General features: G+C 37.1%; 1 protein-coding gene across 1 annotated transcript in view; it reads right to left on the bottom strand.

Annotated features, from left to right (window-relative positions):
- Nucleotides 1–4,513: 4,513 nt before the first annotated feature.
- Nucleotides 4,514–18,006, bottom strand: part of LOC134204377 (NADH dehydrogenase [ubiquinone] 1 subunit C2) — a 30,625-nt gene continuing 17,132 nt past the window's right edge. The window contains exon 3 of the mRNA XM_062679196.1: nucleotides 4,514–4,705. Coding sequence (XP_062535180.1) covers nucleotides 4,656–4,705 — 50 coding nt within the window. The 3' untranslated portion in view covers nucleotides 4,514–4,655. The remainder of the gene's footprint in view (nucleotides 4,706–18,006) is intronic.

Below are 18,006 nucleotides of genomic sequence, written 5' to 3'. Positions count from 1 at the left end.
CATGGAGTGCAAACCACCTACTCAAAAAGTATGGCTGGCAATGAAATTAACAATTAGAAGAGTAACTTTACTTCACCGTAGTGTTTTCGAATAGTTTCGGATAATTATTTTTAATGTTTTAATAACTCTATACGATTGATAATTTACCGTTCAGCGCAATGAAGCCGCACATTAGATAGATGCCGTTGACGTTGATCCACACGTTTCTTATGTACCGCGTCCGCCACAATACGGGACCGCAAGTTGTAACCATCTGAAAGAGAATGATTGTTCCCATTTAACCGGAAAATTACTCCCAGAAGGGACTATCGTTTCGCAGCTCTCCACTTATGGCCTTGCCACAGCGGCTGGATCGGAACATGATACACAGTGAGTGACCTCGCCCGCTTGTTATGTTAAGCCGAGAGCCCCGTCCATCGAACCCCAAGGGAAAACCATAGCAGCGCGATGCGGCAGTTAGTATACGGTTGGCAGCATCAGTAGTGATTACAATCATTTCTTCTATACCATAGAAATTAAGGTCAACATCCCTGACCAAGTATTATCGTGCTCACTGAGGAGGGAGCTACACGAAGAAGGTGCGGAAAGGGCAACCACTGACTGTGGTGGAGGGTATCGCACTCGACTCTCTTCTTTCCAGACGCAATCTCAAGTGTGCGATCTTTAAATTTTAAAGCTTGCGGGGCGCGTATTTAATTTCCCGCAATTATTCTGGGCAAGAGCGATTTAATCGTTGCGTTGAGTTGAAGAAAACTAACAGTAGCGCGGAGGCTCGTGGAAAACGAACCGAATGAAATAAATAGAATAGGAAAAAACAGAAGCGAATAAGAGCTGACTAGTTCACGAGATATGTAGTAGCGAAGGTGCGGATGGAACAGAAGTGAGCAAAACTGATGCGTAATCTGGTAGATTGGAAAGAATTTAGGCGTGACTGGGTCGTTTGAAGTATGATAGTTTAGTTGCTCCGTTTATTTCAATTCCATGTTTTTCAAATTAAATTGCCAGAAAAAAAGATCCACTTTTTCAGTCATGATGATAACTATATAAAACGACCGCAAGGCATCTGTTCATGACAGCGATCATACCTGATTAACTACATAATATATATGTAATTGATCCCGTTGATAAAAGTGTTTGTATTTCATCAAATTCCTGTAAATAGGGTTCCACATCCGAGCAAAGTTTGAAACCAATCGATAGCTTGTTTCTAGGTGAAATCGTAGATTTTGATTTTGAAATCTTTCTTACAATCTTACGAATCAAAAACAATTGCTGCTGTCGATGAGACCAAATTGAAAACAAATGTTAACATTGGTTTCCGATAACGAAATAAGTAATCAGTTTGATGTCATAAGATACAATTTATTAGAAATCTACAATAAAATCACATTAAACTATGGTGATAGGCCATTTGGCCGAATGCCGTTTGGTCGATTGCCATTCGGCCGAATGCCGTTTGAAAAAAAAACCTTCGATTAATAGTAGTAAATAGTGTGTGAAATGAGAAGTGAATAGTGAGAAGTCTGAAATGGGAGGTGAGAAATGACAAGTGAGAAATGAGAAGCAAAAACTGACAAGTGAGAAATAAGAAGTGAGAGGTGTAATGTTAGAAGCAAGGATGTTAACGATCATTCAGTAATTTGTGTTCGATCATTTAGTAGTTTGTCAATAACACATTCCAGAAGCTGAATTTCAAAATATGTTGTATGGTGGACTTCTAGTGCGAAGGTTTTTCTACAACTTTGCCTAATTGTTCGTTATTAGAATTCAACTAATAACGGAGTTAGAGCGCTAGTTGCAGTAACTTAGACTAAATGATTGGAATTTTGTTATCATTTAGTCTAAGTTACTGAAACTATAGCTATAACTCCGTTACTAGTGAAATTCAAACAACGAACCATTAGGCAGAGTTGTATAAAAACCTTCGCACTACAACATATTTTGAAATTCAGCTTCTGGAATGTGTTATTGACAAACTACTAAATGATCGAACACAAATTACTGAATGATCGTTAGCATCCTTGGTTAGAAGTAAGAAGTAAGAAGTGAAAAGTAAACAAACTGTGAATTGAGAACTGGGAAATCAGAAATAAGGCCCGATGCCCACGTAGGGGTTTTGAACTTGCGCGCACGTGGCGTCCACGCACTTGCGGTAGAAGGTACTCAACATCAAATATGGAATCATGCGTTGACGCGCGTCGCATCTGCCGCAAAGTCACCGCAATTCTCCACAGGTACGCAGCGTGCGAGTAATTTTCGACATTTCTCTACTTTCCAACAAGATTTCCAAAGTTTTTCTTCTAGGATAGGTGTTTAGCAAAAAGGTAGCCGTCCTTCAATCCAATACATTAAAAGGTGATAACAAATTAATTTTGTTATTGAAAACCAGTATTAATAGTAGTTTGTGCAACTAGTTGCAAAAAGATGATTTTTTCAGCAGGAGTTGTAGGTTTATCCAACGAGGCTTGCCGAGTTGGATAAATACTACGAGTGCTGAAAAAATCGAGTTTTGCAACGAGTTGCACACGCTATTTTTTTGCAATGACGAATATGATAAATCTGTACCAAAATGGTAAAATTTTATTCACTTAACATGACCAATTTTGCCAAAAAATCATGTTGCTGCAGAAAACAAACAGATTCCATGTTATCGTGCCCCATTGTGTGTTCGACAGACCATAAGGCGATAGATAAACCTGCCTTTGGAGAATTTGATGTAATGTCCATTAAATCATTTCATTTATTACCTGCAACAGAGAATACACTATTCGAACACTCATCCAAGCCAATTTAGCTAAATGTGGTCATGGAACTATTGTTCCAATGCTGGTTTTACATCGTAGCACCCAAATGAGAGCTTTAATGGATTTTTTGCAATTCCTGATCATAATATCTGGTTTACAGTTCGTCTTTGAGTGATAAAACGGCCTACTTTTCCATACCAACGAAATGGGTGCTTTAATGAACATTATGCAACTCAAATGGATTGCATAATATTCATTATAACACTCATTTGGGTGCTATAATGAAAAACCAACATCAGAACAGTAGTTACATGACTACATTGTGTTGGATTAGCTTGAGTAAGTGTTCAAATAGTGTATTCTCTGCGTCGCGTAATAAATGAAATAGTTTGTTGGACATGTCATCAAAGCAAGTACATCTATCGCTTCACGACTTATCGAGCTATGCAATGTGGTACGGTAACATGGAATCTGTTTGTTCTCTTGAACAACACAATTTATTTGCAAGAATGGTCATCATGGAGTAAATTAGACTCTACAATTTTGGTACAGATTTATCAAATTAAAGTCCATTTTCGTCATTGCAAAAAATAGCGTGTGCAACTCGTTGCAAAACTCGATTTTTTCAGCACTCGTAGTATTTATCCGTACAACTCGTGCTGAAAAAATCATCTTTTTGCAACTTGTTGCACAAACTACTATTATGCAACCCATTTGAGTTGCATAATGTTCATTAAAGCACCCATGTCGTTGGTATGGAAAAGTAGGCCGTTTTATCACTCAAACGCCAACTGTAAACCAGGTGTTATGATCATGATTGCAAAAAATTAGTTTTCGATTCGTCCACATCAACAACAGGAACAGTTTTCGATTTCGTGAGAACTATTCCATAGGAATAGTTTTGGTTTAGGAACCACTGCTTTAGACCATCTGGCCGATGCCAGTGCCGTGCCCAATTCGTCCCCAAGCAAGACTGGCTGCCAAGTTACGGCTGTTTATTGTAGCTGATCATTAATCATCCACACACATTATTGCCTAGCGTCCCGCTGATCGCAGATTAGGTTCTCGCCTGGACCCCAGTCAGCCAGCAGCATCAAAGATTGAAGATAGAGGTACGCGAAAACCTAGACGAAAGCAACATATGAAGAAAGAAGAAATTGGCCATGTTCTCGTCCGATCGTCTGAGAGCACTTGGCTCGGCCTATGCTATGCCGTCCAACCACAGCATAAGCAAAACATAACGTAAGGAGCCCACAAAAGTTTATTAAACTCTGAATAGACGCTGGCAAGAGGAGCTTCGCGCCCCTTTTGATCGCAACCAGCACCAATCGTAAGGGCTTTCTATGCGTGATCATCCTAAGTTTCATGCGAAAAGAAGGCAGACACAACAGAGAAGTCGTGTGACTAGATTTCGGCTTCATTAGTTCTTCTTCCTACACTCTTTGCTCTGCATTCTACTATTCCTTGCTTTTATTCGCGTAAAAGCGCTTAGCTGCGCGAAAGTCTCATAGGACTAGGGGATTTGGGGTTGATGAACTTTGCCATGCAAGGTTTAAGAGTTGGTGCTTGTTCCTTGGAGTCGGCCTCAATTTGGCCTTTGCTGGCCAAATGATGACGACGATTTTGCCGTGCGTGAGACTAACGACCCTCTTGTGCGTTTGAGGGGAATGGGCATTTCGCTACGAAAGGGCCCGGAATCGCAATCCGGTTATTACGCAGTTTCTCTGTCGTTGACTTTTCGGATCAAGGAATGGACCACGCACGCTGGATTGCCTATTTTACAAACGAGCTTTATTTATTCACATCCGCTGGATTACACGGATGTAACGGTATTTTGGATTAGACCTAAAAGACTAGGCTTTCAAGTGAGTCTCTATTACTGATGAAAAAATATTATCAATTGAAACTCATTTAACGAATTGGTTGCCAGTACTCGAACACGTCAGCCAGTTTTTTCCGTTCTGTAATAAAAAAGTAAGTGGTATATAATAATGTAAGTTAAAATATAAATACGGTTGTGTATATATAATAGGCAAGAAATATTTGAAGGATGAAAAAACACATAATCCAACTAAGTGTCAGTAATCTTAAATCTAAATGTACCGTGAAGTACCCTAATTTCGCGCACTTAAGATCTGACAAAGTTAAAACGTTGATAGAAAAACATGTAGTGCCCATTTGAGAACATTTACTACTGCAGTAGCAGGGTTCTCAAAATAATGTTACTTGCAAATTTTGCTGCCATTTAGTAAAAAATATCTATGTGAATCTGAGACCGTTGTATGCACTTTATTTCGCCTAATTTCGCGCAAAAGTGTCCCTAACTTCGCTCATGTTTGGAATTGAATATCGTAATTAGTTTGATGAAATAAAATCAATTGACCAATAGAAGCATGCATCCATTGTTTGAAATATGCAGATAACGGTATCAGACAGCCGTCAGTGACCCATTCGTTAGTCAAAATGGTATGCCCCTATATTTTGACCCTGGAGCGTTGCTTAGATTTTACTTTATGAATTTTATTTGACACAAGTAATAATTCCTAATATATCGTTTTCTTCTGAAATAAAAACCATATTTTAGTTAAAAGTCTTAAATTCCGCTATCTCTTACATAGAACATCGTCAAATATGTGTTTCATATTCAAGACATCTTCAATATTATATACATTATCAAAAAAGCTGCTGTAGTTTTATCCTCGACTCAAGTTAAGCATCATTTTACACATCGGATTTGATACTATTGCAAGCACTAATTTGTAAGACTTTTCATGTCATCATTAGTCGATGTCGGTGGTTCTTCTTCTTCATTGGCATTGCATCCCCCACTGGGACATTGCCGCCTCGCAGCTTAGTGTTCAATTAGCACTTCCACAGTTATTAACTGCGAGGTTTCTAAGCCAAGTTACCATTTCTGCATTCGTATATCATGAGGCTAACACGATATGCCCAGGAAAGTCGAGACAATTTCCAATCCGGAAATTGTCTAAACCGGCACCGGGAATCGAACCCAGCCACCCTCAGCATGGTCTTGCTTTGTAGCCGCGCATCTTACCGCACGGCTAAGGAGGGCCCTATATGTCGGTGGTTATCCGCCTGAAAATTAGATAAAAAGCGTATGGGAATGAACTCTTCGGGTTCTATTCAGCGTAAAACTGTCCTGTGCATTATATTGCTTTTGTTTCATTAGAATGTTGCAAATGAAACTACGAAACAACAATAAACGAAATTAGGCACCCTAATTACTCTTATATGCCTAATTTCGCGCACAAAGCGAAAATCTAAATAAACACAAAATACATAAAATTTTACACTTCTCAATAGTAAAGACGAATAAACATATCCAACAGAGCATAATGGATACAAATATTTCTAAAAAGTAGCCAGTTTTGTACAGTAAAACTATTTGTTTACTTGGGTCATGTTCTTCGTCTCTGAGCTAAGAACAAGCAAATATGGCGGTCGATGAGAGGACTAAATTGAAATAAATTTATTTGGTGTACTAAACCAAGTTTGTTTTTCAAATTCATTCGTGAAAAACATTCAAAAACAATAATATTTTAACCGTCTAAGACGAATTAAGTACTGTCCATTTAATTCCACCAGTTAATTTTCGTTATCTTTGCAGATACGTATTTCGACCACAACTGTGTGGTCGTCTTCAGTGTCTTGTACTTAATTCGTCTTAGACGGTTGAATACATTCCACTAAAAGAGCTATATATATTTTTCTGAATAATATTTTGTAATCCTCCCGATTTTTCAATTTTCACTGGAACCTAAAAATTGAAAAAAATAAATGATTTTATGATGCGCGAAATTAGGACACATTACGGTAGTAATCTCTCTAACACACACAATTATACAAAAACAAAAACAGTGGTTCCTCGTTTTTTTCTATTCTTTGGTTATGTTGGTTTGATCGAATAAGAAATACCTGTAAAATTACATTTGGAAAATTTTCTAGAATACTCAGCAGGTATAGATGAGGTGTTATCTAACTCGGGAAGGAACTATGGGATCGTATACTGATAACGTATGGATTATTTCCACAGTTTTCAACTAGGGGAAATGACGGCTTTGGCAGGTTTTGTTCTATTATTGACAGGGGGTTTTCTATAACCAATTATTATTGCGAGAATAGAGAAAAATTCTAATTTTGCGGAGCAAAGAAGAAGAAGCAGACTGAGTGTCGGAAACTTCAAAATGGCATGCACTGTACGAAAAGTGTTGATATTTCTTGATATCAAGAAGATTCGAGAAATCTAAAATTTTTCAAAATTACATAAATATATGACAAAATGCCTAGTATAAATGCCTAGATAAAGTACCATAAAACTTGGTAAAAAAATATAGCGGCATGTAACACTCGTCTAAAGTTGCATATTCTCGTTGATTTTAATAACACTAGTCAACAGTGTTTTACTCCCTTCAACCATTCTCAGTGTACTTGAAAGATTTTTCTTCGCTGAATTCAGTCATGTATTCAGATTTTTTGTAACACGTCCAGTTTTTGGGAAAAACGGGTTTAAATTCACAAAACTACGTATTCTGATGGGAATTTGGTTTCTCTGTTCTGTAAAGCTGGTTTTCGGTTTATAACTTTGAGAAAGAGGTTTGAATTATGTAGAAGAAATCGTACAAGATCTAAGAAAGTTGTTGAATCTTATTTGACACGTTCATTTGTTATAAAAAACGGAATTAATTTCACAAAAGTACGTCTTTTCATAGAAATTGGGTTCTCTCCTCTGCAAAGCTGAATTTCGGCTCCTCACTTTCAGAATAAAGTTTGAATTTTAAAGAATGGGCCTTGTAGAATACATGTGGGTTGTTGGATTTCATTTGGCACGTTCAATTGTTGTGAAAAACGGAATTGAATTCACAAAAGTACGTATTTTCATAGAAATTTGTTGTCTCTCCTCTACAAAGCTGAATATGGTCTCCTCACTTTCAGCATAAAGTTTGAATTTCGTGGAATAGGCCTTGTAGAATGCATGTGGGTTGTTGGATTTCATTTGGCACGTTCAATTGTTGTGAAAAACGGAATTGAATTCACAAAAGTACGTATTTTCATAGAAATTTGTTTTCTCTCCTCTACAAAGCTGAATATGGGCTCCTCACTTTCAGAATAAAGTTTGAATTTTGTGGAATAGGCCTTGTAGAATGCATGTGGGTTGTTGGATTTCATTTGGCACGTTCAATTGTTGTGAAAAACGGAATTGAATTCACAAAAGTACGTATTTTCATAGAAATTTGTTTTTCTCCTCTACAAAAGCTGAATATGGGCTCCTCACTTTCAGAATAAAGTTTGAATTTTGTGGAATAGGCCTTGTATATTGCCTGCAATAGTTGTTGGATTTCATTTGGCACGTTCGTTTGTTGTGAAAAACGGAATTGAATTCACAAAAGTACGTATTTTCATAGAAATTGGGTTCTCTCCTCTGCAAAGCTGAATTTCGGCTCCTCACTTTTAGAATTAAGTTTGAATTTTGTAGAACGGGCCTTGTGGAATGCATATGGGTTGTTGGATTTCATTTGGCACGTTCGTTTGTTGTGAAAAACGGAATTTCATTCACAAAAGTACGTCTTTTCATAGAAATTTGTTTTCTCTCCTCTACAAAGCTGAATATGGGCTCCTCACTTTCAGAATAAAGTTTGAATTTGGTGGAATAGGCCTTGTAGAATGCATGTGGGTTGTTGGATTTCATTTGGCACGTTCAATTGTTGTGAAAAACGGAATTGAATTCACAAAAGTACGTATTTTCATAGAAATTTGTTTTCTCTCTCTACAAAGCTGAGTATGGGGTCCTCACTTTCAGAATAAAGTTTGAATTTTGTGGAATAGGCCTTGTATATTGCCTGTGGGTTGTTGGATTTCATTTGGCACGTTCGTTTGTTGTGAAAAACGGAATTTCATTCACAAAAGTACGTATTTTCATAGAAATTGGGTTCTCACCTCTGCAAAGCTGAATTTCGGCTCCTCACTTTTAGAATTAAGTTTGAATTTTGTAGAATGGGCCTTGTGGAATGTATATGGGTTGTTGGATTTCATTTGGCACGTTCAATTGTTATGAAAAACGGAATTTCATTCACAAAAAGACGTATTTTCATAGAAATTGGGTTCTCTCCTCTGCAAAGCTGAATTTCGGCTCCTCACTTTTAGAATGAAGTTTGAATTTTGTAGAACGGGCCTATGAAAATGAATTTGGGTTATTGGATTTCATTTGGCAGGTTTAATTGTTGTGAAAAATGGAATTTTCTTCACAAAAGTACGTATTTTCATAGAAATTTGTTTTCTCTCCTCTACAAAGCTGAATATGGTCTCCTCACTTTCAGAATAAAGTTTGAATTTCGTGGAATAGGCCTTGTAGAATGCATGTGGGTTGTTGGATTTCATTTGGCACGTTCAATTGTTGTGAAAAACGGAATTGAATTCACAAAAGTACGTATTTTCCAAGAAATTTGTTTTCTCTCCACTACAAAGCTGAATATGGGCTCCTCACTTTCAGAGTACAGTTTGAATTTTGTGGAATAGGCCTTGTATCTTGCCTGTGGGTTGTTGGTTTTCATTTGGCACGTTCGTTTTGTTGTGAAAAACGGAATTGAATTCACAAAAGTACGTATTTTCATAGAAATTGGGTTCTCTCCTCTGCAAAGCTGAATTTCAGCTCCTCACTTTAAGAATTAAGTTTGAATTTTGTAGAACAGGCCTTGTGGAATGCATATGGGTTTGTTAGATTTCATTTGGCACGTTCGTTTGTTGTGAAAAACGGAATTTCATTCACAAAAGTACGTCTTTTCATAGAAATTTGTTTTCTCTCCTCTACAAAGCTGAATATGGGCTCCTCACTTTCAGAATAAAGTTTGAATTTGGTGGAATAGGCCTTGTAGAATGCATGTGGGTTGTTGGATTTCATTTGGCACGTTCAATTGTTGTGAAAAACGGAATTGAATTCACAAAAGTACGTATTTTCATAGAAATTTGTTTTCTCTCCTCTACAAAGCTGAATATGGGCTCCTCACTTTCAGAATAAACTTTGAATTTTGTGGAATAGGCCTTGTATATTGCCTGTGGGTTGTTGGATTTCATTTGGCACGTTCGTTTGTTGTGAAAAACGGAATTGAATTCACAAAAGTACGTATTTTCATAGAAATTGGGTTCTCTCCTCTGCAAAGCTGAATTTCGGCTCCTCACTTTAAGAATTAAGTTTGAATTTTGTAGAATGGGCCTTGTGGAATGCATGTGGGTTGCTGGATTTCATATGGCACGTTCATTTGTTGTGAAAAACGGAATTTCATTCACAAAAATACGTCTTTTCATAGAAATTGGGATCTCTCCTTTGTAAAGCTGAATTTCGGTTCCTCATTTTAAGAATAAAGTTTGAATTTTGTAGAATGAGCCTTGTGGAATGCATTTGGGTTGTTTATTTGGCTCGTTCGTTTGTTGTGAAAAACGGAATTTCATTCACAAAAATACGTCTTTTCATAGAAATTTGTTTTCTCTCCTCTACAATGCTGAATATGGGCTCCTCACTTTCAGAATAAAGTTTGAATTTTGTGGAATAGGCCTTGTAGAATACATGTGGGTTGTTGAATTTCATTTGGCACGTTCAATTGTTGTGAAAAACGGAATTTCATTCACAAAAGTACGTATTTTCATAGGAATTTGCTTTCTCTCCTCTGCAAAGCTGAATTTCGGCTCCTCACTTTCAGAATAAAGTTTGAATTTTGTGGAATAGGCCTTGTATATTGCCTGGGGGTTGTTGGATTTCATTTGGCACGTTTCGTTTGTTGTGAAAAACAGGAATTGAATTCACAAAGTACGTATTTTCATAGAAATTGGGTTCTCTCCTCTGCAAAGCTGAATTTCGGCTCCTCACTTTAAGAATTAAGTTTGAATTGTTGTAGAACGGGCCTTGTGGAATGCATATGGGTTGTTGGATTTCATTTGGCACGTTCGTTTGTTGTGAAAAACGGAATTTCATTCACAAAAGTACGTCTTTTCATAGAAATTTGTTTTCTCTCCTCTACAAAGCTGAATATGGGCTCCTCACTTTCAGAATAAAGTTTGAATTTTGTGGAATAGGCCTTGTAGAATGCATGTGGGTTGTTGGGATTCATTTGGCACGTTCGTTTGTTGTGAAAAACGGAATTGAATTCACAAAAGTACGTATTTTCATAGAAATTTGTTTTCTCTCCTCTACAAAGCTGAATATGGGCTCCTCACTTTCAGAATAAAGTTTGAATTTTGTGGAATAGGCCTTGTAGAATGCATGTGGGTTGTTGGATTTCATTTGGCACGTTCAATTGTTGTGAAAAACGGAATTGAATTCACAAAAGTACGTATTTTCATAGAAATTTGGTTTCTCTCCTCTGCAAAGCTGAATTTCGGCTCCTCACTTTCAGAATAAAGTTTGAATTTTGTAGAATGGGCCTTGTAGAATGCATGTGGGTTGTTGGATTTCATTTGGCACGTTCAATTGTTGTGAAAAACGGAATTGAATTCACAAAAGCACGTATTTTCATAGAAATTTGGTTTCTCTCCTATGCAAAGCTGAATTTCGTCTCCTCACTTTCAGAATAAAGTTTGAATTTTGTAGAATGGGTCTTGTAGAATACATGTGGGTTGTTGAATTTCATTTAGCACCTACATTTGTTGTGAAAAACGGAATTAAATTCATAAAAGTACGTATTTTCATAAAAAATTGGTTTCTCTCGTATGCAAAGTTGAATTTCGGCTCCTCACTTTTAGAATAAAGTTTGAATTTTGTAGAATGGGCCTTGTAGAATGCATGTCGGTTGCTGGATTTCATTTGACACGTACATTTGTTGTATGAAAAACAGATTTAATTAACAAAAGTACGTATTTTCATAGAAATTCAAGCTTCTCTGTTTTGTGAAGCCAAAAATCTGTTTTTCACAACAAATCAATGTACGTGCCAAATGTCATCCAACCAACCATATGCATTCTGCACAAGGCCCATTCTACAAAATTCAAACTTTATTCTAAAAGTGAGAGCCGATGAAATTCAGCTTTGCAGAGGAGAGAAAACCAAATTCTATGAAAAGACGTACTATGAAAGACGTACTTTATTCTTGAATTTAATTCCGTTTTTCACAACAAACGAACGTGCCAAATGAAATCCAATAACCCACATGCATTCTACAAGGCCCATTCTACAAAATTCAGACTTTATTCTGAAATTGAGGAGCCGATATTCAGCTTTGCAAAGGAGAAAAACAAATTTCTATGAAAAGACGTATTTTGTGAATTCAATTCCGATTTCCACAACAATTGAACGTGCCAAATGAAATCCAACAACCCACATGCATTCTACAAGACCCATTTCACCAAATTCAAACTTTATTGTAAAAGTGAGGAGCCGAAATTCAGCTTTGCAGGAGAGAAACCAAATTTCTATGAAAAGACATACTTTTGTGAATAAAATTCCGTTTTTTCACAACAAATGTACGTGCCAAATGAAATCCAACAACCCATGCATTCTACAAGGCCCATTCTACAAAATTCAAACTTTTATTCTAAAAGTGAGGAGTCGAAATTCGCTTTGCAGAGGAAGAAACCAAATTTCTATGAAAGACGTACTTTTGTGAATGAAATTCCGTTTCACACCAAATGTACGTGCCAAATGAAATCCAGCAACCCCTTATGCATTCTACAAGGCCCATTACAAAAAAAATCAAACTTTATTCTGAAAGTGAGGAGCCGAAATTCAGTTTGGCAGAGGAGAGAAACCAATTTCTATGAAAAGACGTACTTTTGTGAATGAAATTCCGTTTTTCACAACAAATGTACGTGCCAAATGAAATCCAGCAACCCACATGCATTCTACAAGGCCCATTCTACAAAATTCAAACTTTATTCTGAAAGTGAGGAGCCGAAATTCAGCTTTGCAGGGGAGAGAAATCAAATTTCTATGAAAATACGTACTTTCGTGAATTAAAATGCGTTTTTCTCAAAAAGTGGACGTGTTACAGAAAATCTAAATACGTACCTGAATTCAGCGTAAAAAAATCTATTGAGTACATTAAAAATGGTTGAAGGGAGCGAAAAAAAGTTTAATTTTGTTGGATAGTGTAATCAACATTCACACCGAAAAAATAAACCAAAATTTTTTACCGTGCAACAAGTGATTTGACGTTTGCGGAACAGCTTTCCGACAGTCGACCGTCGGACCCCGGTTCGAATTTTTCAATCTTCTCGCAATATCATGCATCTCGAGATAAAATAGAACACTGCGGCTTCCTGCTGGATGCTTCTCAGGTAATCGCAACGGTCACTAAACACGACAGAGTCAACGAAAATCTTAACCACCGTATGCACTTGCCATTATAAACACTCTCCATGTACTCAGTGACTCCAATTGCCTCTCACGAATACAATCGGACACTGCTGTTATTTCACGAAAAGCACGTGGTTTTGTTTTGAGCGGGAAAATTCTGCTTATCTTTTAACACGGTGGCTATCTTGACGTTTACCTTCGCAGTCGAGTCTGCGAGTGTAAGACTGCCGCAGCATTCTAAAAAAAGATAAGCGAGACAATATAAATTTGACCTAAACATTGCATATCAAAGAATATTGTGGCCGAATTTCATGAAATTTGGTCAACAAAAACCCCCCTGACAATAATAGAACAAAACTTGCCAAAGCCGTCATTTTCCGTGTAATATAATTTAATAAAAATGTACACTCTGAGAAAAATCTATACTATATAGATTCAAAGTCATTCTAACTGACTATTCGCCTGGTTGACCCCGTATTAGTATAAATGCAACATAAACGAGCTTAGTATAACTTTGAATTATGTTGAGAATGTATACTGTAGAGCAATCCTCATACTTTAGGTGGATTCTGCTGTAGCGTTGTTTTGCTTAGTAATTGAAAACGTAACGAAAACACATATCATACAAATACTTTATTTTCCTGTTTAATTACATTATAAGTGAACTATAATTACGAATAAAAGCAGAGCGTAGAAATGACGAATGATAACTGTTGTTTTACAGCTGGCTAGCTTACACCGAAAATCCTGCAGGGGTAAACTATCTGCCACCGGATCATTGTGAGTCAAGCTGGTATCGCCACAAGTTTTTCTAAGGCTATCAGTAATCGCCTCTCAAAAATCCTTCCACCGTATCCAAGTCCACTCCTTCCTGAGCACATTTCGTCTAAAAGCGTAGAAGTATTTTTATTAGGTCAAATTATTATTTATTGTTGCCTTAGTTATACATACCAGATCAGTAATTCTGTCGTCTTTTCCGATTCTTGAGGACGTTCGATTCATGCACAGATAACAGATATTGAGGCTGGCATTCGATACGTGTGTAAACATCCGCAACTGTTAATTCAAATGTATTTTAAACTGGCACTGCGTTTGGCAATCGATTGGAGATGGCGCAAGGATCATTGTTATTGAAAACGCAGCCCGAATACGGCTGTCAAATGCATTGGCTGCGTTCGACGGTTGTAAATCAGCTGCATCCTTATGTACTGCCGCAATCAGTTGAGTAGATGGCAGTAGTGGGCCAACGTATATCAATTCAAAAGTTTACACAGGATTTTCAATAAAATTTGTTCTAGCTTCAATATCTGTTATCTGTGATTCATGAGATTTTTCCATAAAAATACAATATGTGACACACTGAATCCGTTGATCGCCATCATCGGCGAGTATAGCCGGAAAATGCAGAAAGAGAATCAATTTAATATACGGGTTAAAGATTAGTAAAAGTGTTACCTTTTTGCGATACAATTATCCGGCGGCTACATGTTCACAACTGACGTTAACACAAAATGATTCACCTGTCATAAGACGAGTTTATACAATCCCATTGAATTCCACCACTTAATTGTATCTTGACAGATACGTATTTCGACCTCAACAGTAAGGCCGTCTTCAGTGTCTCGTACTTGACTCGACTTTTCTTATGATAGAAATGCGACCCAAAAAGGTACCTATTCATTGCGGCTTCTTGCTGCGCCAGAAAAATAGCATTCCTAAAGGGAAAATCCACGACAAATCGAATGGTGCTGTTTTCATGCGCCGGAAATTATGGGAGCTGTCCGTTTTGCCCCATTTACCCCAAAAAATCATATTTCTTTTATGAAAGCTACAATTTAAAGTCGATTGCGGCTAACTGTTTCTATGTTTTCTGATGCTAATTAAGTAGACAGGGTGTCTACTCATCTGTAAAAACAAAATTCCCTGATTTTTCCAGGTTTTTGACGTAGGACTTACGTCTTTCTTTACTATACTGGGTGCCATTTAGATTTTTGGAAATCGAGAGCGTTACGCTGGGAAGGGAAGATTTTGAACGTTTCTAGCGCCTTTATCTTTCGATGGATTTTTAAGAATTATATATCAACCGACTTGGACACTCTCTACCATTTTGCCTATTTTATTGAAACTTAAGGTTATTAACGATTAGCTACTGATAATTTCAATTCTTGTCAAAGTCAGTCAAAATTTCATATGTAACCAATCCCGTGCACAGTGTTGTCATTCTCCTCTGTGTAGTAAAGAGCGAGTGCCAGATTACTCCCAACACTCTTCTACAATTGAGAGCATCGCACTCGTCATTGATTATCACTACACTCTTTTCCTGCGCGCAGCGATGAACTAGGCTGCGCTCATAATTCAAAGCACTCCACACTGTCTCAAACTGTAGCGTGAACAAAGAGCACTGGGATGCGCCGTAGTGATTGAGTGTCAACTAATTCAGTGAACTATACCAGTGCGCACTGATGATTCCGCACTGCAGTGCGAACTGAAGTGAGAAAAACAGTTGGTCGGGGTTCAGCCAAATCGCACCAAGCGCCAATGATAAATTACCGATTTTTCTACTCAAACTTTCATTTAGTAGATTTAATTGATCACAAATCGTATCGGATATCCCTCAACCCCATAACTGAGGATAACTTTCTGCAAATGGTGCGGTTTGGCTGAACCCCGACCAGTTGATTGCTGAGATCGTTGGGATGGACGGCGCAGCGGCATGACTGCCGATGTTGTTTTTTCTTCTTTTTCTTCTTGCTTCGGTCTAGCGCAGTTGTCCCCAGCATTTTTACTACCAAGGGCCGCACAGCAATTTTGAACTGTTAAAGCGTGTTTTACATAGAAATTTTAAGTTTAATCAAAATGAATTTTATACCTATTACACAATGAATCAAATTCGTTGCCCTGGGTTTTCTTCAAATAATATGTTTGTAAGAACATTCTTACAGTTGGTTTCATAGCCAACTGATTTTAAGTTCATACTAACAGATACTTTTGCGGCAGCGGACATGAGACGAAAAATATTTTTTTGCAACAACACCTCTTCAGCATACTTTGCAGAACATATTGTAAGCTATTTTCCAAATAAGCATATGTCGTCTGATCTTAGGATTTTGAACTTTTGTTGAAAGATTATCATTACAAAACAGTAACGATTCCTCAACTTTAATTTATCGTTTCAAGGAATTCAAATATGCGAAATTCATGTGCGAAAATGCAAAAAAAAAGAGATTTTGATTAGATAATTGATTCTGAAAATTTTATTTCTTATTTGAGCGGTCAAAATTGAAATCGTCCAATTCCTACCCGAGGTAAGCCGGACTAGGGCCCAAAAACTCGTTAGTAGAGACAACAATAATGAATCTTCCAATTCTGTGTCATTTAACATTGAGATGAGTGATTGAGTGAGATTACGAGACCTCATTGATTATAACTTGTCGCGCGAAATAACGACAAACATGATTTTGAAGCCAGATGAACTTGCCTGCGGGTTGAATAGAAATCAAGTAAATCTGCATTCCGCACTATTTACCGTGTTTCCAGATTTCCGAGCAATTGAAGTTTACTGAAACCTTTTGTTCATCAACTAATACATCTTGACTTTGTAAAATATTTTTCGTTGCGTAAAGTACGTTAATAGTCAATAATTTCTTAGGATAGAAATCAAGCTACTTTTCAATTGAATGTTGCTAAGGCCTAACTTATATTGAATGCATTCTTACTTCAGGGCGATGTAATGGTAATGTTTTCATTATTTTGATCTAAAGTTCAACATTTGAATCTGCGAACAAAAAAGGACGAATTAGCTATTTTCATAGCCCGAAGTTGTTTGCTGTTGGCTTACGTAATATCTACGAAGTGATGAATATAGTTAATCATGATGATAACATAATTCTTGCTTTAGGGTGCTTAAACATCTTAATGTTGTGAACATGATACATTCCCTGACTTTTCATGTCATCTCATTTTTATCAACGGGCCACATATTGTGTATATTTTCAAATACTTCGCGGGCCGCAGAAGAAGGTTTCGACGGCCGCATGCGGCCTGAGGGCCACTCTTTGGCCATCACTGGTTCAGCGCATAGGTAAATGCTTTGTGATTCACAAGACGATGCGATGGGATTGAGAACGATGGAAGGAACACTTTTTATGGAATTGTCTATATTCAATGATGGATTTTATATTTTTTTTAAAGTGCTGCTTTAAAGTCTTCACATAAATTGCAAATAGTAGATACATAGTCAAAATACAATCAAATTAGGCAAACATTTGAGAAGACATTAAAATAGAACAGATCAAAGGTTCTTAAACTTTTAGGATTTGCGACACACCAACATGGACAACATTGGACATGGACAAAATGCATATGTTTTTAAAAATTAAGCATGAGCATTATGACCGTACAATTCGTAGTTACTACTCCGTGATTGACTAGAACGTGTGAAATTGCACAAAGAACCATGTGAATGGAGCATGGGATTTGCTATCCATTCTCAATGTACACGTTTCAGAAGCTCACGTATTTTAAATCAATAACGGCGCTGGCCACTTCATTACGGTTATATCGGAAAGGAAGGATTGTTAGTTCGACTCTCGTTGCTACTAGAGACCGAGAACACCTCCACGATTGTCTTGGGAGGAGGATATTTTATCTGGATTCACTTTGGTGAGTGATGTGATCTATGGGAGGGAGGGGATTATATGAAATGCAAAATGCATATGTTTTTCAAAATTGTATGGAAAAAGAGTTCTACCTAGATTGAGCAAATCATGGTTGCTGTATATCACTCATTATTTGCCAATTTTTAATTCTTCATATTTTTAATTTTAGTATTCATATTATATACCACCTTTCTTGAACAACACTCCAGGAAAGCTTTAAATTCCATAAACTCGACGAGCTTTTTTCGTTCAGTTTTTAATTGGAATAATAGAATTCGTTTAGGATCGCTTAATTATAAAACTA

The sequence above is a fragment of the Armigeres subalbatus genome, unplaced genomic scaffold (assembly GCF_024139115.2).
Source record: "Armigeres subalbatus isolate Guangzhou_Male unplaced genomic scaffold, GZ_Asu_2 Contig555, whole genome shotgun sequence".
NCBI classification, from domain to species: domain Eukaryota; kingdom Metazoa; phylum Arthropoda; class Insecta; order Diptera; family Culicidae; genus Armigeres; species Armigeres subalbatus.
Note: the sequence above shows the minus strand (reverse complement) of the source record. Positions and strands in the feature narration are given on the sequence as shown.